Source organism: Dasypus novemcinctus, chromosome 10, assembly GCF_030445035.2.
Source record: "Dasypus novemcinctus isolate mDasNov1 chromosome 10, mDasNov1.1.hap2, whole genome shotgun sequence".
Lineage (NCBI taxonomy): Eukaryota > Metazoa > Chordata > Mammalia > Cingulata > Dasypodidae > Dasypus > Dasypus novemcinctus.
The window spans coordinates 909,767-935,638 of NC_080682.1; the positions used below are offsets into that span (position 1 = coordinate 909,767).

A 25,872-nucleotide genomic window follows, 5' to 3' on the forward strand; every position below is an offset into this window, starting at 1 on the left:
TGCTTTCTCAGTCGTCTCTGGAGCCTAGGCCAGCTTTCACACACGTGTGTCCTGATGAGAACTTAGCAGAACGCCTGATTGGGAACTTCTGCAGATCTCTGGAGTTCTCTCTCTGTGCGGCTCTCTCCTCTCCTCAGCCAGTGAACCGTAGCTACCTTGGTCTCCCTGGATTTCTCCTCAACTCAGAGTCCACCGAGCTCCTCCAGGTTCTCCCTCCGTTTCACGTCCTGGAAATCCCCTCAAGGTGAAAGCTGGGCAGTTGCGGGGCTCGACTCGCTCTGGGCTCGATGTGCTTTTCATTGCCGGACGACCAGTCTTACCCACTGTTGTTTGACAGTTTGTCCCGTCTCTTGGTGGTTGCAGGTAGGATGGGAAATCTGATCTTTATGACTCTCTTTGCTGGAAATGGAAGCCCTTTTGAGATGGAATCTTCATGGGTTTTTATAAATGATAAAGTGGTCTGTAGTCACTAAATAAAATGTGGAAAAGTAGCAAGAAGAGAACCAGGCCCCTCAGAGTCCCTCGTCCAAAGTCACACCAACCGCTCAGTGCATCTCCTCCCCCGCCCCATTTTCTTTCTGTGCTAATTTGTCTTATTTTTTAAAAATTTTATTTTGGCCCCGTGTTCTGTGTGGAGTGCCGGGCAGGGGGTCGCGCTGTGATGCCCACACCGGTGAGCGCCGTCTCAGCGCAGGGCCGCAGGGCGGGAGGGCCACTCTCTGGAAATGCATTTTGGGGCTACATCAGTCACCTTTCCTGCCCCTGGAGGGGGCAAGCCTGTTCCTCCCGACCTCTGTGCCGCTCCGTCCTCAACACGGCGAGACCCTGACCCACCACGTCCCCAGACGAGGGAGGCGCCGCCACGGAGGGGTCGGGCCAGAACCGCGCTCCCTGGGCTCCGGCCTGGCCACAGCCACACCCTCTGAGTCGGACCCCTCTCGCTCAGGCCTCCCTCGGGACCACCCCGCCCTTCCCTGCGGGGTCTTGGGGTCACTGGGGGAACGACGTGCTCTCCTAGGCCTGGGTCTCGCTAGCCCCGCTGGCCCGGCCGTCAGCCGTCCAGCCTCTGTGGGCTGCTCAGCCCGCGGGCCCGGGGCTCTTCCTAGGGATGGCGGCCGCGTGGCGACGCGCGCCAGCTCCCGCTCTTGGAGACCAGCCCCTCCCGGCGGTGCTGGCCCTGCATGCGTGGGCGGGGCTGTGGGGGCCCTGCTGCTTGTCCAGCACTGAGCCACGCCCCCTTCCACGGCGCCCGTGACCGAGGCCAGGCAGACGTCCCGTCCCCGCTGCGGCTGCGTCACCAACTCCAGTCCGGGCCCAGCTGGTTTGGGGGTCCCTTGGGCCTCCCGGGTGGTCGCCCTGGCGGGCTGCGCTCCCCCAGGCCCCTTTCTTGCAGACACCGGGCGCGCTCCTGTCCTGGGGAGGCACCTCCCCCCGGGAGGGGGTTGCCTGTGTGGCCGGACCCCAGGCCCCCCCTCTTCCTGAGAGCGACGGGCGCTTTCCCGGCTCCCACAGCCAGGGCCCCCGCCCCAGGCTGACCATAGGAGGGGGTGCCTGCCCTCGTCAGGTCCCTGCACCCCTGGAGGGAACAGGGAGGCTGGTCGGGGGAGCCTCCAGAGGCGGGGCTGCCGCCTCAGACCTGGCCCCCCAGAGGCTGCGGGCAGCACCCCAGGGCCTCCGGGGCTGCCTGGGAGGGGACAGGGCTGTGGCTGGACAGGGCTGGGGGTTGCCCCAGGTGACCTGCCCTTCCAGGGAGTTCTCTGGCGCCCCTCTAGTTGGTGCCAGCTCCCCGGACACAGGGTCAGAGGTCGGCAGCCCCTCTGTGGGGCAGAGGGCCAGCGAGGGCCGACTGGCCAGGGACAGGCCCCTCCCTGCTGAGGAGCAAAAGGGTCCCCTTGGGGTCCGCCGCTCACTGAGCTTCCCAGCCATTGCTGGGCCAAGGGCCCCAAGCGTCTTTCCTTCAGGTCAGACTGTCACCATCCCTGTGTACAGATGGGGAAACTGAGGCATAGAGCGGCAGCGTGACCTGCCCGAGGCTGTGCCGGCGGAGGCGGTGGAGCTGGGCGTCCTCGGCCTGGCCTGCGTCCCCCATGCCCGGCGCAGACCTGGCACCTGGTGAGTGCCACCGCGTGGAGCTGAGACGCTGGGCGGCTGTGGCCGGCGCCACCGGTGGGTGCTCGGGGCGGGCTCGTGTGGAAGACAAGGGAGTCCGGTAAGGGGCACCTGCGGTGGCGGCGGTGACTCTGCACGTCCGGCCTCGGGAGGCGCAGCGCGCAGGACACGGGGGCAGGGGCGGGAAGTGGGGTACATCCCCCGACACCCTCACTCGTGGAGAAGTGCCTCGCACACGCACACGCCTGCCCCCATGCGTCCCCGACAATCTCACCTCCGTGCTCACACACGTGCACACTTCCAGGCTCGCACACTCATACACAGGCTCACACTCCAGCCCCCAAACACACACGCAAACACTCCCACACGTGGGCTTGCATCTTGGCACATGAACACATTAAAAAACCACGAGGGTGCAACGGGCACACTCAGCGTGCACAGCCCTCGTGTGTGCAGCTCAGAGGGTCCTTACACACCTGCTGCCCCCACCCCGCCCCACTGTTCCGATTCCTGACACTCCAGTTGTTTTGCCTGTCCTGGGACGTCCTTAAGCAGAGCACTCGGCTCCAGGACCCCAAACACAGGGGGGCGGACACCCCGCGGACACACGCAGCTCAGGACACACGGGGGCGCGCGCCCCGCGGCCACACAGAGCCCAGGACACACGGGGACGCGCGCCCCGCGGACACGCAGCTCAGGACACACGGGGGCGCGCGCCCCGCGGACACGCAGCTCAGGACACACGGGGGCGCGCGCCCCGCGGACACGCAGCTCAGGACACACGGGGGCGCGCGCCCCGCGGACACGCTGCTCAGGACACACGGGGGCGCGCGCCCCGCGGACACACGCAGCTCAGGACACACGGGGGCGCGCGCCCCACGGCCACACAGAGCCCAGGACACACGGGGACGCGCGCCCCGCGGACACGCAGCTCAGGACACACGGGGGCGCGCGCCCCGCGGACACGCAGCTCAGGACACACGGGGGCGCGCGCCCCGCGGACACGCAGCTCAGGACACACGGGGGCGCGCGCCCCGCGGACACGCAGCTCAGGACACACGGGGCGCACGCCCCGCGGACACGCAGCTCAGGACACACGGGGGCGCGCGCCCCGCGGACACGCTGCTCAGGACACACGGGGGCGCGCGCCCCGCGGACACGCTGCTCAGGACACACGGGGGCGCGCGCCCCGCGGACACGCTGCTCAGGACACACGGGGGCGCGCGCCCCGCGGACACACGCAGCTCAGGACACACGGGGGCGCGCGCCCCGCGGACACGCAGCTCAGGACACACGGGGGCGCGCGCCCCGCGGACACGCAGCTCAGGACACACGGGGGCGCGCGCCCCGCGGACACGCAGCTCAGGGCACACGGGGGCGCGCGCCCCGCGGACACGCTGCTCAGGACACACGGGGGCGCGCGCCCCGCGGACACGCAGCTCAGGACACACGGGGGCGCGCGCCCCGCGGACACACGCAGCTCAGGACACACGGGGGCGCGCGCCCCGCGGACACGCAGCTCAGGACACACGGGGGCGCGCGCCCCGCGGACACGCAGCTCAGGACACACGGGGGCGCGCGCCCCGCGGACACGCTGCTCAGGACACACGGGGGCGCGCGCCCCGCGGACACGCAGCTCAGGACACACGGGGGCGCGCGCCCCGCGGACACACGCAGCTCAGGACACACGGGGGCGCGCGCCCCGCGGACACGCAGCTCAGGACACACGGGGGCGCGCGCCCCGCGGACACGCAGCTCAGGACACACGGGGGCGCGCGCCCCGCGGACACACGCAGCTCAGGACACACGGGGGCGCGCGCCCCGCGGACACACGCAGCTCAGGACACACGGGGGCGCGCGCCCCGCGGACACGCAGCTCAGGACACACGGGGGCGCGCGCCCCGCGGACACGCAGCTCAGGACACACGGGGGCGCGCGCCCCGCGGACACACGCAGCTCAGGACACACGGGGGCGCGCGCCCCGCGGACACACGCAGCTCAGGACACACGGGGGCGCGCGCCCCGCGGACACGCAGCTCAGGACACACGGGGGCGCGCGCCCCGCGGACACGCAGCTCAGGACACACGGGGGCGCGCGCCCCGCGGACACGCCCAGCTCGGGCTCAGCGCGCGGCTCAGAGGCTCCGCGGTGCCACCTGCTGGCGGGCATCTCAGCGGGGCCCTTCCGGGGAAGGTTCCGGGGGGCGGTCACTCCCCTGGGCCTGCAGCCTGCTTGGGGCCGGCTCTGGCCCGGGCGGCGACCCCTCTGGACGCACGCGCCCGGGGTGGGGTGCGGGACGAGGTTCGCCTCCCTGTCCACGCCAGGAGACCCTCCTGGAGGGAAAGCCGAGGCGGGCTGGCAGCAAGGGGGGCTGTGGGGTCAGGGAAGAGGTGCCAGCTGGGACCGTGTCCCTGTGGCCTCTGAAGGCGCCCTCGGTGGGACTGCGCCCCCCGCCCGTGGCCCAGACCCCGAAATTCAGGAGCCGGGGGGCCCTGCTCTCCGCCCAGCTGCTCACAGGGACCCCGCGCGCCTTGCTCGGCATCAGCGGTGCCCTAGGACGGAGGCCAGGGGGAAGGTCCAGGACCCCCGGCCCCTCGGACCACTCACCAAGGCCTAGGGTGGGTGGCTTACCCCAGCGCCCATCCGGGAAACCAGAGGGTGGGCCCCGCCCCGGGTGGGCCCCGCCCCGGGTGGGCCCCGCCCCCTCCCCTCCATCCCAGTCCGACCCTGGCAGGGCTCCCTTGCGGCGCCCCCCATCCCCGCCGCCGCGCAGACCCAGGCCTGCTGCCCCTTGGGAGTCGGGATTTCTGTGAGACGACAGGGACCCCGGCCCGCGTATCAACACCCGGGCGAGTCTGGGGGTCCCGGGAGCCTCGGCCTGCTTCTAGAGGCCGCAGGTCACAAATGGCAAGGTCCCCAGGTCCAGATGGCGCCCACCCACCCACTACGAGCCCCACGGGCGCCCCTGGGCGCAGCAGACCCGCGGCTGGTAGAGCGCGAGGCTGGGGGCTCCAAGGCCTGGCCGGGCCGGCGGGCGGGGCTCCGGTGATGGGCGGGGCTCCGGTCGGTGGGCGGGGCTCCGGTGATGGGCGGGGCTCCGGTCGGTGGGCGGGGCTCCGGTGATGGGCGGGCTCTGGTGATGGGCGGGGCTCGGGCCACGCCCCTGTCTCCGCCCCCATCCCGTGGCCGCGGGGGGGACCCCCAGCCTCGGCAGTGGTGCCTGTCGTCCCCCGTCCGCAGCTGGCCCCGTCTGGTGCCCAGCTCTGCCCCTGGCCCGGGGTACCTGGCACCAGCCCGTGGGGGGCGTCGCTGGAGCAGCTGCCCCCGCGCCCCCACCCCCGGGCGTGATCGGGCCGGGCCAGCGCGACCTCCGGTCACTGCCCGCAGCTGTTCCTGTGGACAGAGCTGCCTGCCCACCCAATAGGGGCACCTCCGCCTGCCCCTGGCCCCTGCGTCGATGTCCTTGTCCCCGTGGGACCACGGCGGGGGCTCTGGAAAGTGTGGCGCCTCCTCCGGGGCTCCCCGCACCCGACCCTCTCCTTCGCTGCCCTAGCCCCTCCCCTTAGAGCCTCAGGCCCTGTCAGCCCCTTCTCCCCCCTCCTCCCCTCCCCCTTCCTCCCCTCCCTCCCTGCTTTCACCCTCTTCCTCCCCCCCCTTCCTCCGCTCGCCCCTGTCCGTCTGGAGAGCCCGAGCAGCTGCTGAAGGAGCGCCGGAGAGGAGAGCCGGGTGGGCCCTGTATCCCACCCCAGCCTGTTGGCAGTGACCTCCGCAGGTGGCCCTACCTGCCCACCTGAGAAGAGGGGCCCCAGCAGAGGGCAGCCGGGCGGCGCTCCCCACTCCTGCTTAGTGGGGAAGGACCAGAGGTGGGGTGGCTCCCTGGGCCCCGAGGCCCGTCCACCTGCTGGGGAGACGCCGCTGGCCCCCCAGCACTCGTCCTGTCATGGAGCGGCCCCAGGGCGGCTGGGACCCTTGGGGGCCTCCTGGGCCCTGACAGGAGGGGTGGGACTGGGGGGGGGACAGGAGGCCCCTGCCCAGGGACAGCCTCTACCACCCCTCGGGGCAGACCCCCGGATGACCGAGGGAGGCCGGTGGGTGCAGGAGTGGGCACCCAGGGCCTGGCTAGGGCCTGTGAAGCCCCCCGGGAGTGGTGGGGTGGGGGCCCGGAGCTGCTGGTCTCCACAAAGGGCCTGGGTGGCCCTAACTCGTCCTGCACCCCTGCCCCCCAACCTCCCCACCTGAAGCCCCGACTCTGATGACAGTGATGGGGATAGGGGGGCTGGTGCATGGGGGACTCAGGAGCAGGCAGGCAGGTCCCTGCTGAGGCTGTCCCCCGGTCAAGGACCCCCAGTTGAGGACCCCAGTGCCTGCCCCCCGGCCACACTGTCCTCCTTGGGAATGTCCACCTGGCACGTCCGCCTGGGCAGACTCCAAGGAGGGTCGTGCCGGGGCCAGGGGACAGCGCCGTCCTCTCTGGCTTTCCGTGACGCTGGCCCTGCTTCTTGACGGGATGGCTGAACAGCCGCCCGTCCCCTCGGTCCACAAAGCATGAGGCAGACACAGGTCCTGGATGGTCACCTGTCCTTGGTGGTCCTGCCATTTCCCAGAAGGTGCAGGGGCGGGCGGTGGCCCTGGAGCCATGCCCGCAACAGGACCTGGCCATAAACGCGGGCGGGGAGAGGGCCGTGGCTGACCCTGCCCCGGTGGACTTTCCCCAGCCTGGCCCACAGCTGTCGGCCTCTGCAGGAACCGGTGCCTCTGTTTGTCTTTGAAGGAGCTGGGGCCACCGCCCAGCGCCTGCCACGCCTTGGCCGGCTCGTCCATGGGGGCCGGGGCAGGTGGGCAGGGGGGTCTGAGCCGCCGGGGGACTTTGCTCAGCACTGCCCTGGCGGCGCGGGGGCTGCAGGCCCAGCTCCCACCATGCCCAAGGGCAGGGTGCAGGCCCCAGAGGCCGCTGGTGACCAGGAGGGGAAACTGACGCCCAGAAAGGGCAGGGAGAGTGGGGACGCACTTGTCAGCTGGACCCAAGCTGGGACCAGTGCCCGAGGGGTCGCTCTGGTGAGTCTCTTCCCAGCCCGGCCTCGTCTTGGCCAGGAGCGGTGTAAGTGACCGCACGTTCATGTCGGCTTTCTGCGGGGGCCTGTGGCGGTGCACGCTCCCCCTCCTTTCCGCCGGGCTGCCCTTGGCCGTCACCACAGCGGGCAGAGGCTCCCCGGGGACCGGCACGCCGCGCTCTTCACAGCACCCCCGACTCTCGCTGTGGTGGGCACAGGCCGGGGGCTGAACTGCTGGCGACTCCCCGGGGCCCGTCCCACCGCACCTGGGGCCGCAGGACCGGGCTCGGGGCGGCTGGCAGCGCCGCTCGCTCAGGAGCGGGGAGGGGCCCACGGGCACGTCGGGAGCCGCTCTCGGTGACGGTTCTAGGTGGGAGCTGCGCGGGCTGCACCCGGTGTCTTCCTTGCAGGGACGTCCCTCGGACCAGCCGCGGTCACTCAGGCCTGGGCTTGGCAGCCGACTTCTCCAAATGCTCCGGGGACCCTGTCGTGTCCAGGAGACGACTGGGCCACGGAAGCCGGGCAGGGGACACGAGGCCCTTGGACAGCTCGCCCGGCCGCCGGTGCGGCCGGTCCCTGTGCGGGAGGCTGTCCAGGCACCAGGGGCGTGACGGAGGGGGTCTGGATGGCTGTCGTGGCGCTGGTGTCGGAGGCGCTGCAGAACGTTCTCCAGTGACCCACGTGGGCGCTGCCAACCACGGCCGGGGCAAGGCAGGCCCCCGGGCCGTGACCGACCGAGCGGCCGCGGCTGACGTGAGGAAACTGCCCACGCGTCCCTGAGGGGCCGCGGGCGTGCCGCCCCTTCCAGCCCCGCGCCTGCACCAGGCCAGGTCCTTCCTCTCCTTCCACCGGAACGACCCACCGCGTCAGATGGACGCAGACGCCGCGCGGCTGTGGGGAGCCAGCCGTCCTCTACTGAGCACCAAGAAGATTTGCAAAATCGCACAGCAATACGGCTCTTCTTAATTATTTCTTGGTTTTATTCTTTATAACAACGGTACTTACTACGTTAACCTGTAGTGGGTTTCTCATAACTATTTACGATGGAATGCGTATTTGAATTTTTTTGCAGTTTTGCGTCCAGTGTGGGGACGTCGGTGGAGCTCCTGCCCGACCCGAAGCGCTTCGGGCCCGCTGCCCCCGGAGTGGGAAGGGCTCCTGGGGTGGGAGAGTTTGAGCGCTGCTGGCTTATCCCTTACAGGAAGCGGCAGGGGCTTCGTTCTCCTCCTTCTGGGGTATTGCTCCCGGGCCCCCCGACACCTTCTTGGGGAGCACTGATCGTGGGGAGCGGCCGCCCGGTGTGCTCGCTCACTGGGAGCCCCGCTCCGCGCTGCGCAGCTTCTCCTGCTCGTGGGAGCCTCATCCTTGCTTCCTGTGGGGGTACGCCCCTAGAAGTCCCCAGGCTGGCCTGGATGTTGTGGGGCCCTGGCGGTGGGCAGCTGGGTCCGCCCAGTCCCTCCCGCTCCCACTGCCGCCCCCCCTGGGGTGCCTTGGCTGAAGTGGGCAGAGCTGGCTGGCCTGGGGGCCTCCCGGGTGGGGGCCGCCCTGGGTGTCCTGGCCCCAGTGTCTGGGCCCAGAGGGTCTGCGCGCCTGCACCCCAGCCGGGCCTCCCTGCCCCGCCCCAGCCCCGGCCATCTCCCGCTGGAGGCTGAGGGCCACCAGGACCCTGGGCTCTCCTGACCCCCTCCCCTGCAGGGCTGGGCGCTGCGCTGCTGCCCTGCTCGGCTTCCTCGTCGTGCCGTTGAGCGTCACTGAGCTGCTGCCGCGGAGCAGGAGCCGGATCTGCAGAGGCCACGCCCGGAGCTGCTGCCCGCGCTGACGTGGCCGGAGCCTGGAGAGAGGCCAAGACCTCATTGCTCTCCACGGCAGAAGCTGTGGCAAGTCATCACAAAGTGGGACAATACAAAGAAGTGTTAAAAAAGAACAAATGAAAGGAGAAGAACAAAAATGATAAATAAAAAGAAAAAAGCAAAAGAAATGCAAAAAAAGAGAAAAAAACAAAAACATTTTTAAAAAGGACAATATAGAAAAGCAGACAGAAGAAAAGTATTGCCCCACCAAGTCACCCCCTCCACCCTTGGATGAGCGTCCTCTCCGCCCCCCTTTTTCTTGATTAGAGAAGTTGGGGGTTAAAGAAAAATCATGCATAAAACAGGATTCCGTGTACCGCCCTGCTATTGCACGGCGTGGAACGTGCGTCACCGTTGATGGAGCGCGTTGTTACTACCGTGCATCTTTATTACCGTGCGTCGTTATTACCGTGCTCTTCTGTAGCTCGTGCTTTAACTTAGGGTGCTCTGTCGGCGGAGTGCAGCTCCGTGGAGTTAAAACTTTTTATTCTGTTGCCGTATATCCTCTCTAACATTCCCCTTCTGTCACATTTAATTTGTGCTTCAGGGCTGTTAACTGCGCTCCCAACGCTGTGCTCCCAGCTCCGCTGTCGCTACCCACCGTTTCTGACGCTCCAGGCGGGAGCCCTGGACCTTTCCAACCTCAGCTCCCCATCCCCACCCTGTCCCCTGGGGACTGATATCCAGGTTCTGACCCCAGGAGTGGGCTTGTGCTGGTCGTTTCACACAGGGAGGCTGCACGCGTCGCGTCCCTCGTGCCTGGCTCGTCCCACTCACGGCTGTCCACGGCACACCCGTGCTGGGTGTACAAGACCGCGCGCCTCTGTGAGGGTGGCCGAAGCGTCATCCCTCTTCCCGTGCTTCTGGGTGATGCGTGCATTGCTACCCACGTTCTAGGAACCGTTTTGCACCCTGACTCTTTTATTAACTAGCGTTTATTTCTTGCAAGTCAGGTGCATCAGACAAATGCGTGGCGAGCAGGCAGGTGTAAGCTCACTGGCCCGCCACCACGGCCCAGGGTCAGCAGCTGGGCCCCGGTTCCGGCCGGAGATCCCCGGGACCCCTCGTGCACAGAGCCCTGCCGGGAGGAGGGCCTCGGCTTCCCTGCCTGTCCCGGGCCGCTGGGCGCTGGCTGGGGCCCCGGCCCCTTGGGGGGGTGGTTCAGACGGGCAGGGAGGGGCTTCCGGCTCTGCTGCTGACCCCCGACGCGTCCTGCCCAGCCCCGTGCTCACCGTGATGGGACGACGTGGGCGACAGCCCGGCAGGGTCGCGGTGAGAATCAGACGTCTGCGCGCTCTCTCAGGCGCGCTGCCGCGGGGCCGCGCATGCCACCTTGTGCTGTCTTACAGCCGATTCCCTCGTATCTGGGGCCCCTCCCACACCAGGTGCCTTGAGAACATGCTTTCAATGGCTGCAGAATGTTCCACGGCACAGGGGTGCTGGCCGTGCTGGGGACGTCTTGGGGCCTTCCTGGCCACTTGCTGAGGGGTCATGGGGCGCGGCCATCTCCGTGACTTGAGGGGCAAATGGCCACCCCATGACGCGGCAGGCCCAGAGCACGCGCTTCCCTGCGCCCTTGACGGAACGCTCTAGAAACACCCTCCTCTAAGCCGATCGCCAATTTTACTTAATTGATTATTCTCATTTATTTTATTTTTAAAGACGCTTTAGAATATATAAGTGTTACATAAAAAATATTGGGGGAATGGATGTAACTCAAGTGGTTGAGTGCCTGCTTCTCATGTTTGAGGTCCTGGGTTTGATCCCCGGTACCTCCTAAAAAATGTATGTGTATATATATATATATGGGATTCCCATCGCCCTCCCCGCCCCCTCCCACGCTGTCCCCCATTAACGACACCCTTCATTAGTGTCGTACATTTGCTACAACTGATGGACACTTATTGAAGCTTTGCTACTCACCATGGTCTATAGTTTACACTTTGCACCACACAACTTTTCAATCGCCGTTTAGCTCTCCACTTCCTGGAAACTGGTTCTTCCCGTGTCCTTTTGGTCACAGCCCTTTGGCAAAGTGCCCTTGGCACCCGTTTGACATCTGGGTAGATGCGGCTCAGATGGGCGCAGAGTGTGGGGCTCTGCCAGCTGTTGGTGTGTCTCTTCCCACTGTGTGCTCTGGAACTGGGGACATGACCGCAGAATGGGCCTGGGGCCCCACGGGCCCCCCCGTGAGAGGGACCTGAGCTGAAACTCACCGTCACCGGGCCCCATAAGCCCCTTCTCTGACGGGTGGACCACAGTGACGTTTTGGGTCTTCTGGAAGTGATGTCACTTCTGAGCCAGTGTCTAATAATCCCCGAAATGTCTGGCCATTTCCTTCTCCCCAGGGCACGGGGACCCTGGTAAAAGGTGGTTGGTCTTCTTGGGGAAAGCTGGCAGGAAGAGTAACAGTGTAAGTTCCTGGCCGTGTAGCAGGTCCTTCCCCGAGGGGACCTGGCCTCATCCAGGGCTCTGGGTCTGTAAACTGTCTCAGGTCGGGGGATTGATTGAGGGGCCGTGACTCTGTTTCCATAATTCAAGTTTAGGTTTTGTTCACTTGACCTAGAACTCTTCTGCTTGTACAGATCAAGTAGGAATTTAGAAGACCGCATGTCTATTTCACTGTTAGGTGCCCGTGATCTGTCAGCCAGTGCCAGAGGTCTATGCAGCTCACGCGCCTTTTTTTTTTTTTTAAGATTTATTTATTTATTTATTTCCCTACCCTCCCCGCCCCCCAGCCCCGGTTGTCTGTTCTCTGTTCTATTTGCTGCGTCGTCTTCTTTGTCCACTTCTGTTGTTGTCAGCGGCACAGGAATCTGTGTCTCTTTTGGTTGCATCATCTTGTTGTGTCAGCTCTCCGTGTGTGCCATTCCTGGCCAGGCTGCGCTTTCTTTCGCGCTGGGTGGCTCTCCTTACGGGGTGCACTCCTTGCGCGTGGGGCTCCCCTACGTGGGGACACCCCTGCATGGCACAGCACTCCTTGCGCGCATCAGCACTGCGCATGGGCCAGCTCCACACGGGTCAAGGAGGCCCGGGCTTTGAACCGCGGACCTCCCATGTGGCAGACGGACGCCCTAACCACTGGGCCAAGTCTGCTTCCCCCTCATTCTCCTTTGATTGCTGCTTTGAGTTTGCCTTTCGTTATGGTAGCTATGCCCACCTTGTCTTTGGCAATTAAGGGCTGCTCCTTGCCTTCTGCCAGCCGGGGGTCCGCACGTCCCTGGAGAGTTTAAGGATTCTGCCAGCCGGGGGTCCGCACGTCCCGAGAGTTTAAGGATTCTGGTTCCGTGCCAGCAGTTCCCAGGTAATATCTGACCTACAAAGAGCAACCACAGAGCTCTTCAGGGAAGATGGAGTTCGTCTCCCAGATGTATTGCTCACAGTCCTGGTTAAGGCCGTGTCCTCTGGACACGCCTGGGGTGGGTGGCAGGTCTTCAGTGGTGAATCCGTTCCAGCTTTCCAGTCTCTCTGAGCCCTTGGATCTCCTCATCTCCAGTACACCGGGGGAAACGGGGCACGTCGGCCTCAGGAACTGCAGGCCATCTTTTTTTTTTAAGGCTCTCTTTTTTGTTTTTTGTTTTTACCTTAAAATCAACTCATATCCTATTTTTAGATATATATTTTTTATTAGGGAAGTTGTGAGCTTACAAAATAGTCATGCATAATGTGCATAATGTGCAGCATTCCCATACATCATTCCCATACAGCATCCCCACCATCACCTCACATTGTTGTAGAACGTTTGTTATAGATCGTGAAAGAACATGATCAGACTGTTACCACCAACTATGGTCCATAGCAGACACTTGGTGTATTTTTCCCACACACCCCTATTCTTAACACCATGTATTAGTATTGTACATTCGTTATAGTCGTGAGAGAACACTCCTATTTGCCCTGCTAACTGCAGTCCACCTTCCACCGCACGGCGCACCGTGTTACACAGCCCCACGCCTTGTAACTCTACCCCAGGTGTGCCCTCAGTGGCTCTCACTTTCATCGCAGTTGTGCAGTCACCACCCCAGTTAACCTTTGAATGCTTTCCTTAGTCCAAAAGAGAAACTCCCAAGCCCATTATTGACCCTTAGTGTTGATATAGTTCCTTCTTCGACATTGATGCAAGAATATTGGAATATTGCTGTCAACTATAGTCCATAAGCTACATTAATTGTATTTTTCCATGCATCACTATATTCTTACCACCTTGTAATAGTGATGTTTTACATTGGCTCTAGTTCATAGAAGAACATTCTTGTATTATTAACCAAAATTCCACCTCCGGGTTCACTGTTAGTCAATCCCGAGATTATTCTCTAGCTTTCTTTCAGTTGACATTTACATCCCTAGACCACCCCTTTCAGTCACGGTCCCATTCATAAGCCAGTGTGTTAGTTATACTCATCGTGATGTGTTGCCATCAACTCTGCTCATTTCCACGCTTTTACAGTCAAGCTAATGTACGTAAATTCTACACACACTAAGCATCAGGACCCCTTCTTAGCCCAACCCTGTCCCCTAGTAACCTGTACTCTAGGGTTTACCTCCATGTGTTTACTCTTTGTATGTAGTTCCGATTAGTGCGACCACGCAGTATTTGTCCTCTTGTGTCTGGCTTATTTCACTCGGCATAACGTCCTCAAGGTTCATCCATGTTCTCATCCATATCTCGTTTCTTCTTACGGCAGCGTAGTGTTCCTTCGTATGTATACACCACAATTTGTTTATCCATTCACTGGTTGATGGACACTTGTGTTGTTGCCATCTTTTGGCAATTGTGAACAACCCACTATGAACATGGGTGTGCTCTTTCTCCATTCATATTTCCCCCTGGGAGAAATGCCTATTTAAGTCTTTTGCCCATTTTAAAATTGGATTTCTTGTTCTTTTGTTGTTGAGTTGTATCATCTCTTTCTATAGCATGGAAATCAAACTCTTGTTGGATATGTGGTTTCCAAACGTGTTCTCCACTGAATAGGCTGCCTTTTCTTCTCTTGATGAAGTCCTTTGACTCACAAATGTGGTTACGTTTGAGGAGTTCCTATTTATCTATTTTTCTTTTTGTTGCATGTGCTTTGGGTATAAGGTTTTAAGAAACCACCACCTACCACCAGGTCTTGAAGATGATTCCCTACATTTTCCTCTAGAATTTTTATGGTTCTGGCTTTTATAGTTAGATCTTTGATCCACTTTGAGTTAATTTTATATAAGGTGTGAGCTAGAGGTCCTCTTTTCTTCCTTTGGTGTGGGATCCAGTTTTCCCAGCACCGTTTGTTGAATAGACTCTTCTGCCCAGCTGGGTGGGGTGTCAGCCGTCCTTTGTCCCTGTTTCAGCCAGTCGCCCGAACAAACCTAGCGCCCTCCTGACCCCTCGAGCTACGGCCCTGAATCCAGAACCTCTGCTCAGTGAGCCCTTATCAATAAATTCAGCCTGATCCAGCTTTCCGTTCCTTCCACCATTGTCCCACACCCTTAGTATCCTCTCCCACACTACTCCCCTGGTTTCTGTCTATATAAACTGGAAAAATCGTGCATTTCCTTTGGGATGTGGCATACCTCCTCGTGGGTCCCACTTCCTGCCTCGCCCTTCGGAGCCGCTGGGCCTTGAACGATTTCCCAGGGGGCCGAGGGAGCCGGCGCGACCGTGGCCACCTAGAGCCCAGACGGTTCACGTTTTCAGGCAGGTAGAAAATTTGTGTTTTCCCTTTTTGACCTCTTCATGTACTTTTATGCTTAAGAAGGCCCTTGCCCCTGAAAATCAGATCAATGCTTGACTATTTTCTTCTCCCTCTTTTTTATGATTTTTCTTATTTTTATCATGAATAACATTTCTCATGGTATCAAAGGTTCTTAGTAAACATTATTTTAAAGTTTTAAAATATTTCATTTGTTTTTGAATTTAGGAAAAGAGTATGACCTGAAAGCGTGCCTCCCTCCACCCTCCACTGCCTGTGGGCTTTCCAGAAGGATTCTAAACGTGGGGCAGTAGGTCCCTGCGGCCGCCGACCTCATGGCTTAAAGCGGCCGGCATTTATCCAGGCCGCGTGGAGGCCTGAAGTGTGACATCAGGTGCCGGCAGGCGGGCTCTGGCAGAGGCCCTGGGGAGTCTGCCTACCCTGGCTTCCGGCGGCTTCCGGTGGCTTCTGGCAGCTTCCAGTGGCTTCCGGCGGCTTCCGGTGGCTTCCGGCAGCTTCCAGCGGCTTCTGCTGGCTTCCGCCAGCTTCCGGTGGCCCGTGGCTTGTGGCTGCCTTAGCCCAGTCTCCTGTCCTCCTCTGGCTTCCCCCTGTCCCTCTGCATCTCTCCCCTTCTCTTCTTGGACAGGGACATCGTCCTTGGGTTTTGCCACTCTCATCCAGGTGGCTGCGTCTCGAGATCCCTGACTTGATTTCCCAAACAAGGCCCCCTTTGCGGGTTCTGGGTGGACACGCCTTGCGGACATGGCGTAGGCGCACAAGAGCGAGCGTGAAGCGCCTCCCCGTCTGTACACGGTAGGCAGCGTCCCCACGTTCTGGTCCACTCCTGGCTTGCAGGTGGGGCCAAGGCAGCCCAGGCCAGGGTGCTGGCAGGGAGGTGGTGAGGAGCATCTGATGCGGATGCGTTTTCAGCAGGTGGGATTTGCTGGTGCAGCGGCTGTGGTAGGAGAGAAACAAGGTCAAGGATGGAAGCTGCGTCCAAGCAGCGAGCAGGACAGAGTCATCATTCATCAGGACATGGGGACCCTGGAAGGGCCAGGTGGGAGATGAGGCGTTCCCCGTGGGGTGTGTTCGAGCCGTCCCAGCGGGGACATGAGTGGGCAGTGGGAGCCCAGCGTTCGGGGGAGAAGTTTGGCCGGGGGCTGGACATTCGGTTGTCATTGAACAGAAAGGCTCGGGCTGGGTGGGATCCAGGGAGCATTTGAGAGAGAAGAGAAGGGGGCAGGGGCACGTCAACACGGGGGCTCGGGAGACAGGAGGGGGTCCACGAGGCGGGAGGACAACCAGAGGGTGAGGCCAAGCCATCGCCACCATAAGCAGCCAAGCGCTCCTTGGGCTGGTGGTCAGCCAGGGGGGGCATTGCTAGACCTTAGGCAGCCCAGGGGAGTGGGGGAGAGGAAGGCTGGAGCTGGCTGCCCAGTGGGGGCTTAGGAGCCCTCCCCTTCCCAGACCCAAGCCCATCCTGGACCCAGAGCCCGTCAGCGGGAGAGGTCCGGAGCAGCCCCAGTCCTTCCCAGCGTTCCCGGAGTAGCTGTGCCCTGGAGGAAGGGCGATCACCGACTCCCTCAAGGGCTGCTAGAGGCTGGGTCGAGCTGACACCGCGTCAAGGCACCCCAGAGGCCACCACGGACCTTTGGCTGGAGTCGGGACAAAGGACGCCCAGATGCTCAAGACAGGTTTGGTGACCTCATGGTGGATCCAGCGGGCCTGGACTCTCCCTGATGATACTTTTCTGGTCCCAGAGTACCTAAAGAGTCAAAACCTGTGGAAGCTGCCAGAATCCTCACTCTGGCTTTCTGAACTGTGGCGTAGGCTCCACTGTGGTGGGAAGATACATATAGAAGGTTCTGGAGCTGCTTTCCCACCCCCCAGATAAGGTGGCAAACGAGGGTGCAGCTTCCTGGACGTAACTAGAGATCAGCGCCGTCCTCAAAGGCCTTCAAGGGTGAAGGGGCCGCGGTGTCCATCATATCCCCACTCAGTCGCTTGACCGGTCCCTGCAACAACCAGACGCGGCCTGGCAGGTGGCGGTGGGCTGTCAGGAGCTCCCCCGGGCGGGCGCCCCAAATCCAGCCCTGGCCTTGGCGGGGGTGCTTGATTAGGGCGGGCACAGCCCCTGGGGTTCTACGTGGTGGCTGCTCTTTCCATCCCCCGGTAGAAAACAGGGCAAGAGCAGTTCACGCCCACGCGGGAAGGACAGCAGCGCACGCCCGCCCTCCTGTCTGTCCAGGAGCGCTCTGCCACCAGGCGGACAGACGGGCTTGATGGCCAAGCAGCTCCCTCACTGTTGACCCCACGCCGGCTGGACTTGGTGGGCAGGCATTGGAAGGGGCTCTGGCTACCTGGGAGGACACATTTGTGCCAAAATGTCAGAGATAAATTCTGCAGCGGTTCAGGGGATGGTCATATTGGCGAGGTACCTGTGTGTGCCGGGGTTTTTCCCCTGGGTGGAAGCCAAGCTTCTGCCTCTCAAACCTTCCACTCGTAGGAAAGAGGCACACGCTGGGTGGGCCGCTTTGAACTGAAGGCAGCATATACCACCCTGAGAATAACTGTCTGACCCACTGGTTGTGTAAGGTGGGGGGCAGTTTTGAGGTGGGTCATGGAGCAAGAGAGGACCTGGGAAAAAGCCAGGTGGGGGCGCCCCCGCCAGCTGCTTCCCGATGGGCTCTGCCAATGGGGGTATGTCAGTGATGCCCAGGCGAACAGAACCAGCAGGACATACGTCTGTATTGAGAGACTCATTTTAAGCAATCGGCTCACGTGATTGTGGGGCTGGCGACTCTGGAGCTGTAGGGCAGGCCCGAGGCTGGAAACCCGGACAGGAGTTGATGACAGAGCGGAGGAAGGATGGAAGGAAAGAAGAAGGGAGGCAGGGCTGGAAGGAAGGAGGGATGGTGGAAGAAAGGGAGGAAGGAAAGAAAGGAGGGAGGGAGGGAGGATGAAGGTGAGTCCACAGACTGGATGTGGGGAGCCCACGGTCCCTGGGAGCAGAAGGTTGGGCCTCTGTGGTCGCTCAGGTTATGTGATGTCAGGTGAGCATTGCTGTCAGGTTGGATAAAAAAATCAGGACACAACCATAGGCTGCCTATAAGAAACACGCTTTAAGAAGATACAAAAGTCATGATGATGGGAACGAGTGTTGTTGGGGGGGGGGAGAGGGGGGGTGGGGGGGTGGGGTTGAATGGGACCTCACATATATATTTTTAATGTAATATTATTACAAAGTCAATAAAAAATAAAAAAAAAAAAAAAAAAAAAAAAAAAAAAAAAGAAGATACAAAAGTGTTAAACATAAAAGGACAAAATGATACACCATGTGTACTGGGTTGAATAGCGTGCCCCCCAAATTCTGTTCACCTGGAACCCCAGAATGCAAATAGGGTCTTTGCAGACGTAGTCAAGGTGAGGCTCGAGACGAGGCCATGGTGGTTCAGGTGGCTTAAAGCCAAGACCTGGTGTCCTTGTCAGGAGAAGAAGGACACACAGCGCAGGGAAGCCGGGGATGGGAAGACGGACGCAGCCGCGAGCCAAGGAGGGCCAAGCCTTCAGAGCTGAGAGAGGCACGAGGTGTCCCCCCGGCCTCCAGCCGCCACCTGTCCTCCAGCGTGGTGAGAGAATAAAGCTCCATTGTTCAAGGCATCCAGGTTGTAGTAATTTGTTATGGCAGCCTAGGAAACAAAACATCATGTTAGCACTAGTCAAAGAGAGCTGTAGTGGCTATGTTCATATCAAACTCAGCAGATTTCAGAGCAAAGAATTATTACCAGAGACAGAAGAAAAAGTTATTTCATAATGAGGAAGTGGTCAATCAATCAAGAAGATACAACAATCATAAATATTTGTGCCCCTGATAACAGAGCTTGAAACAAAAACAGAGAATTGCAAGCAGAAATGGACAAATACGCAATTTCAATACACTTTTGTACTGATTTGAGTCTTTTGTGGACCTCAGAAAGTTATGTTCTTAAGCTAACCCACTGCTATGTGTTTAACTTATTTTATGTGGGGCCTTTGATTAGATTCAGTTAAGGGGCCTTTTGATTAGTTCACTTTCGATGAGATCACTTCAGTTAAAGGCCTTTGGTTAGACTGTGGGACCCTGCGTGGGTCTCAATCCTTTTACTGGTGTCCTTTAAAAATAGAGACACACACAGAGAAGGAGAGCTGCCTTTTTACCCTGCCATGTGGGAGAGGACTCCAGCATGGCCTGAAGCCACAGAAAGAGAGCCCTGAGACCCAGCACATTTCTGGTCTCAGTGCTTGATAGAAAAATAGGCAGAAAACCAGGCAAGGTATAGAAAACTCGAGCAACATTGTCTACCAAGTTGATCAGGTTGATACACAGAACGCGCTACCCAACAGCAGGACACACAGGGAACACTCACCAAGACAGACCACAGCCGAGGCCATGAAACAAGTCTCAATAAATTCTAAAGATGCAGCTGGTCCAAAATATGTTCTCTGGTCACAATGGAATTAAATTAGAAATCAGTAACAGAAAGAACCTTGGAAATTCCCCAAATATTTGGAAACTAAGCAACATACTTTTAAATGACATGAGGATTAAAGAAGAAATAAAAATGGAAATTGTAGCAGTTTGATATATTCAGGAATTCCAATAATAGATATTGGATTATGTTTGTAAACTGGCCTGTACGCGGGCATGATTAAGTTATGATTAGGGCTTTGATTGGGCCATGTCATTAGGGAGTTGAGTCCCCAGCCCTTGGTGGTGGTGACTCACAGATAAAAGACATGGCAAAGGACAGAGTTGGAGATTTTGATGTTGGAGTTTTGATTTGGAGTTTGATGCTAGAGTCTTGAGCTGGAGCCACAGGAAGTAAACTCACAGAGGAAAGAGAAGCAAACCCTGGGAAGAGATGGCCTGAGCCAGGAGAAGAACATAGAGGAATAGAGACAGCTCCTTAGACATGACAGAAACCCCATGGAGAGAGACAGAGCCGTTCACCTGATAGTCTATAGCTGACCTTGTGGAGAAAACAGAGGAGCTGAGCCCAGAGAGAAGCAAGATTGGGGGAGAGAGGAGCCCAGGAAGCCTGAACCCTTGCAGACGTCAGCAGCCATCTTATTCCAATATGTGGAAATAGACTTTGTTGAGGAAAGTAACTTATGCTTTATAGCCTGGTATCTGTAAGCTCCTACCCCAAATAAATACCCTTTATAAAAGCCAGCAGGTTTCTGGTATTTTGTATTGGTACCCCTTTGGCTGACTAATACAGAAATTATGAAGTATTTTGAACTGAAAGAAAACCCAACAATCCCAATTGTGAGATGCCAATAAAGCAGCATTTAGAGGAAAATTTGTAGTACTAAACACCTACATTATAGAAAAAGAGAGAAAAGTAAATAACAGCAAATTAAACCCTAGGTAAAAAGAAGGAAGGCAATAAATATCACCAATAAAATGAATTACAACACAAAACAAAGCAATAAGGAAAAATCAATGAAACCAAAAGATGTTTTTTTGGTGTGTGAGGATTGATGATATTGATAAAATTGATAAACCTCTAGCAAGAGCAATATCAGGAACAAGAGAGGTGAAGCCACTATAAATATAGATATAAAAGGGATCCTGAAGGACTATTATGAACAACTTTATGCCAATAAATTGAACAACATAGATGAAATGGACAAACTCCCTGCAAGAACTTCAATCACCAGGGCTCATTCATGACTAAATGACTTGAATAGCCCTGAACCTATTAAATACATTGAAATTGTAGTTAAAAATACCCAAATATCCCCACAAAGAAAACTCTAGGTCCTGTTGGCATCATTGGTGAATTCTAGTAAACACTTAAGAAAGAAATAATACCAATTCTCTACAAAATCTTCCAGAAAATTGAAAATGAGGAACTGCCTCCTAACTCATTCTCCAAATGATACCAAAACCACACAAAGACATTACACAGAAAGAAGATGACAAACTTTTAGCAAATTGAAGCCAATGACATATTAAAATTGTAACAAAGTGGGGTTTATCTCTGGAATGCATGGTTGTTTGAACATTTGAAAATCAATAAATATAATTCATCATATTAACAGACTAAAGATAAAGAAGGAAGATCATATAATCATTTCAACAGACACAGGAAAAAACATTCGGCAACATCTAATATCCATTCCTGATTAAAAAAAAACTCTCAGCAAACTAAAAATAAAAGAGAACCTCAACTTGATAAAGGCCATTGGCAAAAAACCCACAGCTAACACTACACATTACATTTAATGGTTAAAGATGGAATGCTTTCCCCCTGAAATAGGGAATACGATGAGGATATCTCCTCTCACCCCCTCTAATTAACCGTGTGCTGGAAGTCATTACTAGTCAGCCAGAAAGAAAAATAAAGTACCTCTAGATTGAAAAGGAAGAAGTTAAAATATTTTTATTTGCAGATGGTGTGATTGTCTATGTAGAATATCTGGAATATGTAAAAACGCTACTATAATTAGTAAGCAAATTTAGCATGGTTGCAGGATATACAAGATCAACATACAAAAAACATTGCATTTCTATAAGACTAGCAATGAACAAGTAGAAATTGAAAGAAATAAACCACCTATAATAGCATGAAATTATGAAATATATAGAGAAAAATTTGACAAATGTGATAAAAGACCTGCACACTGAAAACTTCAAAACATTGCCGAGAGAAATTAAAGACCTAAATAAATTGAGAGGTATACCTTGTTCACCAATTTGAAAGCTCAATGTTGTTAAACTGTCAACTTTTCCCAAACTGACCTATATATTCAACACAATCCCAATCAGACTACCAGGAGGTTCTTTTTGGTAGAAATTGGAAAATTGATTCTACAACTCATATGGACATGTAAAGGATATAGAATAGCCAAAACAACTCTGAAAAATAACAGAGTTGGAGGCTCACACTACCTGATATCAGGAATTACTGTAAAGTGACAGTGTCAAAATAGCATTATTGCTATATAGATAGACAAACTGATCAATAGAACAGAAGAGGGAGTCCAGAAATAAGTCCACATAGCACCAAGAGTGAATGTGAATGTAGGCAAAAATATATAAAATCATTTAGGAGCTTGAGCAATATCCCAGGATGGAATGCAGAATGTGAGAAAGCAATCTAACTGTTTTACAAATGTATCAAACAATCTCACTAAAGAAAGGAGGGGGAAATGTGCTGACCTAAGTAACTCTGGAAATGAAAGGCTAAAGGCAAAAGAAACTGTATGCAAGCACTGGACTCTAGTTGATAAAGTTGTTTCAATCTTGAAGCCATTATACACATATCCTGGAACTGAGCAGTTCAGTAAAGTAAAATGGATGGCTGATGGTAGGAGCTAGGTGGCTCACTTTTGGCATGGGAATTTCCAGATAAGTGAGAGGAGGTGAAAATGAATCATGTGGTAATGGATTAGAGTTGTTAGAGTTGGAGACATCAGTATGAATCATGTTTGGTTTAAAAATGATAGGGATGGGACAACCAGCAAGACGGTGGTGGAGTAAGGCACTCCCAGAGTCAGCTCCTGCTACAGGGCAGTTAGTATCACTCAGAACTATCTAAAGCACCTGTTTGGGGGCTCCAGGGGACCAGAAGAGCATACTGCAACATCCTTGAAAGAATGGAAGGAGAAGACTGCCCATCTGCAGAGATTTGTAAGTGGAGCACTCCACTCTGTGCCCATCCTCCACTGGAGGCACAAGCCACCTTGGGAGCTGCTCTGTGGTTGGAATTGGAAGCTCCACTTCCCAAAAGCAGGGGAAGAAAGACGGTGGGCACCAACTTCAGCTACTGATTAGTAAATTCGGCTGGCTAAAGTATAACCCTAAGAACAGCTAAAGTTTGTACCTGTCCAAGTCAGTAAGAGACCGATAGCTGCCATCTTTACTCTGCCCTGGTACAAGGGGAAGCAGGGTGGACTGTAAATCCCTGTGCTGTTAGGGACCAGCTTCTTTCCATCCAGATCAGATTGCAGCTCAAGAATAAGCTCCAGCCCCACCTCCGGCAGGGAAATACAGCCTCTCCAGGAAAATACAGGCCACGCTGAGGAGGCACATGATAATCCTACTTTGGTGGCACAAGCCACCCCAGGAGCTGTTCTGTGGCTGGAATTGGAAGCTCCATTTCCCAAAAACAGGGAAGGAAGAGATGGTTGTCCACCAGCTTCAGTTACTGATGAGTAAATTTGGCTGGCTAGAGTATAACCCTAAGAACAGCTAAAGTTTGAACCCATGCAAGTCAGAAAGAGGCTGGTAGCTGCCATTTTGACTCTACCCCCAGCAAGAGAGGAATCTGGGTGGACTGAAAATCACAGTGTGGTAGGGACCAGCTTCTTTCACCCAGATCGGCCTGCAGCCCTAGCCCAGGCTTCAGCACCACCTCAGGCAGGGAGGAGGCTGGTGGGCCCTAAACCAGACTATCCAGGTAACTGCAGGTACCTATGACTGGCACAGACTAAATAATCAAAAGTCTACCGGGGCAACTGTGGTCATCTTGGACCCACACTGCATAGACTGCTGCCCACACCTGCAGCTCCATCCCTGTTCCAGGCGGGGGAGAAAAGGGTGTAAAGCTTCATCAGTCCCTCTGGGCAACTATGACCTATGCCTGCATGATTTGGATTATTCCACACAGCTGTAGTTCTGTCCCTACTCCTGGCAAAGGAGAAAGTTGGGAGAAGCTTCATTGGTTCCTGGGACAAGGAGGGCAGCTTGAGCCTCCACAGCTTATAACATCAACTACATCCTTGGCTCCTACTACACAAACAACAAAGGAGAAAAGGCAGGAAGCTCTAAACTACTGAGAAAAACTGCATCCAGAATAAATACTCTGGTAAGCCAGATGTCAAGGCGCCAACAAAAAATTACAATCCACACCAAGAAACAGGAAGATATGGCCCAGTTAAAGGAACAAAATACACCTCCAGAAGACATAAAGGAGTTGAGATAACTAATCATAGATGTTCAAACAAATCTCCTTAATAAATTCAATGAGATGGCTAAAGAGATTAAATATATTAAGAAGATATTGGTTAACCACAGAGAAGATTTTGTAAACATACATAAAAAAATAGCAGATCTTATGAGAATGAAAGGCTCAAGAAATGAAATAAAAAATACACTGGAATCATGTAATAGCAGATTTGAGGAGGCAGAAGGAAGGATTGGTGAGCTTGAAGAAAAGGCCTCAAAAGTGAACATACGAAAGAATATATGAAGGAAAGAATTTAAGAAATTGAACAAGGTCTCAGGGAACTAAATGACAGCAAGAGACATGCAAACATATGTGTTGTGGATGTCACAGAAGGAGAAGGGAAGGAAAGGGGCAGGAAGAATATTTGAAGAAATAATGGTAGAAAATTTCCCAACCCTATTGAAGGACACAGATATCCATGTCCAAGATGCACAACATACGCTCATCCAAATAAATCTGAATAGACCAACTCTGAGACACACACTCATCAGAATGTCAAATGCCGAAGACAAAGGGAGAATTCTGAAAGCAGCAAGAGAAAAGCAATGCATAACATATAAGGAATATCCAATAAGATTAAGTGCTGATTTCTCATCTGAAACCACAGAGGCGAGAAGACAGTGGTATGATATATTTAAGATACTGCAAGAGAAAAACTTCCAGTCAAGTGTCTTATATCTGGCAAGATGGTCTTTCAAAACTGAGGGTGAGATTAGAATATTCACAGATAAACAGAAACTGAGAGAGTTTGTAGCCAAGAGACCAGCTTTGAAGGACATACTAAAGGGTGTGCTACAGTCTGAAAAGAAAAGACAGGATAGAGAGTCTTGGAAGAGACTCTGAAAATGAAGATTATATCAGTAAAAGTAACTGAAAGTGTCAAAAGAGTGGTGAAAATAAAATAAGACAGATAAAACCCAAGTATTTAGGAATAAACTTTACCAAGGATGTAAAACACTTGTATTCAGAAAACTATGGGAAGTGGATGAGTCTCAAGCAATTGGGTTCCTGCCTACCATGTAGGAGGCCTAGGGTTTGATTCCTGGGACCTCCTGGAAAAGGCAAGCTGGCCTGCGCAAGAGTGCTGCCCCGTGCAGGAGAGCTGGCCTTCATGGAGTGCTGGCCTGCACAGAGAGTTGACACAGCAAGATGATGCAACAAAAAAAGACACAGAGGAGAGACAATAAGAAACACAGCAGACCAGGGAGCTGAGGTGGTGCAAAAGATTGAGCACCTCTCTCCCATTCTGGAAGGTCCCAGGATCAGTTCCCAGTGCTGCCTAAAGAGAAGAAAAGCAGACACAGAAGAACACACAGCGAATGGACACAGAAAGCAAACAGAGAGTGCAAAACAATGAGGAGGGAGGGAGAAATAAAGAAATAAATCTTAAAAAAAAAAGAAAACTACAATTCATTGTTAAAAGAAATTAAAAAAAGACCTAAATAATTGGAAGAACATTCCATGCTCATGGATTGGAAGACTAAATATCATTAAAATGTCAATTTTTCTCAAATTGATGTACAGATTCAATGCAATCCCAGTAAAAATTCCACCAGCATTTTCAAAATAAGTGGAAAACATGATTATCAAATTTATTTGGAAGGGTAAGGGGCCCTGAATAGCCAGAAACATCTTAAAAAGGAAAAGCAAAGTTAGAGACCTCTCACTTTTGGAATTTAAATCATATTATCTAGCTATAGCAGTAAAACCAGCATGGTACCGGCATAAAGACAGACACATGGACCAATGGAACCAAACTGAAGGTTCAGAAACAGACCCTCGCAGGGATGACCAAGTGAATTTTGACCAGCCTGTCAAACCCACTCAGCTTAGGGAGAACAGTCCATTCAACAAATGGTGCTGAGAAAACTGGATATTCATACCCAAAAGAAGGAAAGAGGACCCCTATCTCATACCTTATACAAAACTTAACTCAAAATGAATCAAAAACCTAAATATAAAAGCAAGAATCATAAAGCTCTAGAAGAAAATGTAGGAAAATATCTTCAAGATCTGGTGGTAGGTGGTGGATTCTTAAAGGAGATAAGAGGAGGACTGAGCTGGACTACTAATTTTTAATGTATGTAGAAGTTTTAATTAACTTTACTATAAAAGTGTGGAAGTGTATAGAATTGATTGGAACACATTATAGTGGGTAATAGATGGTTTATAAATGGGAATGTGGCTGAAAAG

At 55.4% G+C, this 25,872-nt stretch overlaps 1 protein-coding gene across 1 annotated transcript in view; it reads right to left on the reverse strand.

The window, feature by feature from the left end:
* Positions 1 to 15,447, reverse strand: part of LOC101411390 (mucin-6) — a 52,112-nt gene extending 36,665 nt beyond the window's left edge. Inside the window, 3 exon segments of the mRNA XM_071217855.1 lie at positions 6,836 to 7,645; positions 14,565 to 14,660; positions 15,124 to 15,447. Coding sequence (XP_071073956.1) covers positions 6,836 to 7,645; positions 14,565 to 14,660; positions 15,124 to 15,447 — 1,230 coding nt within the window.
* Positions 15,448 to 25,872: the final 10,425 nt, after the last annotated feature.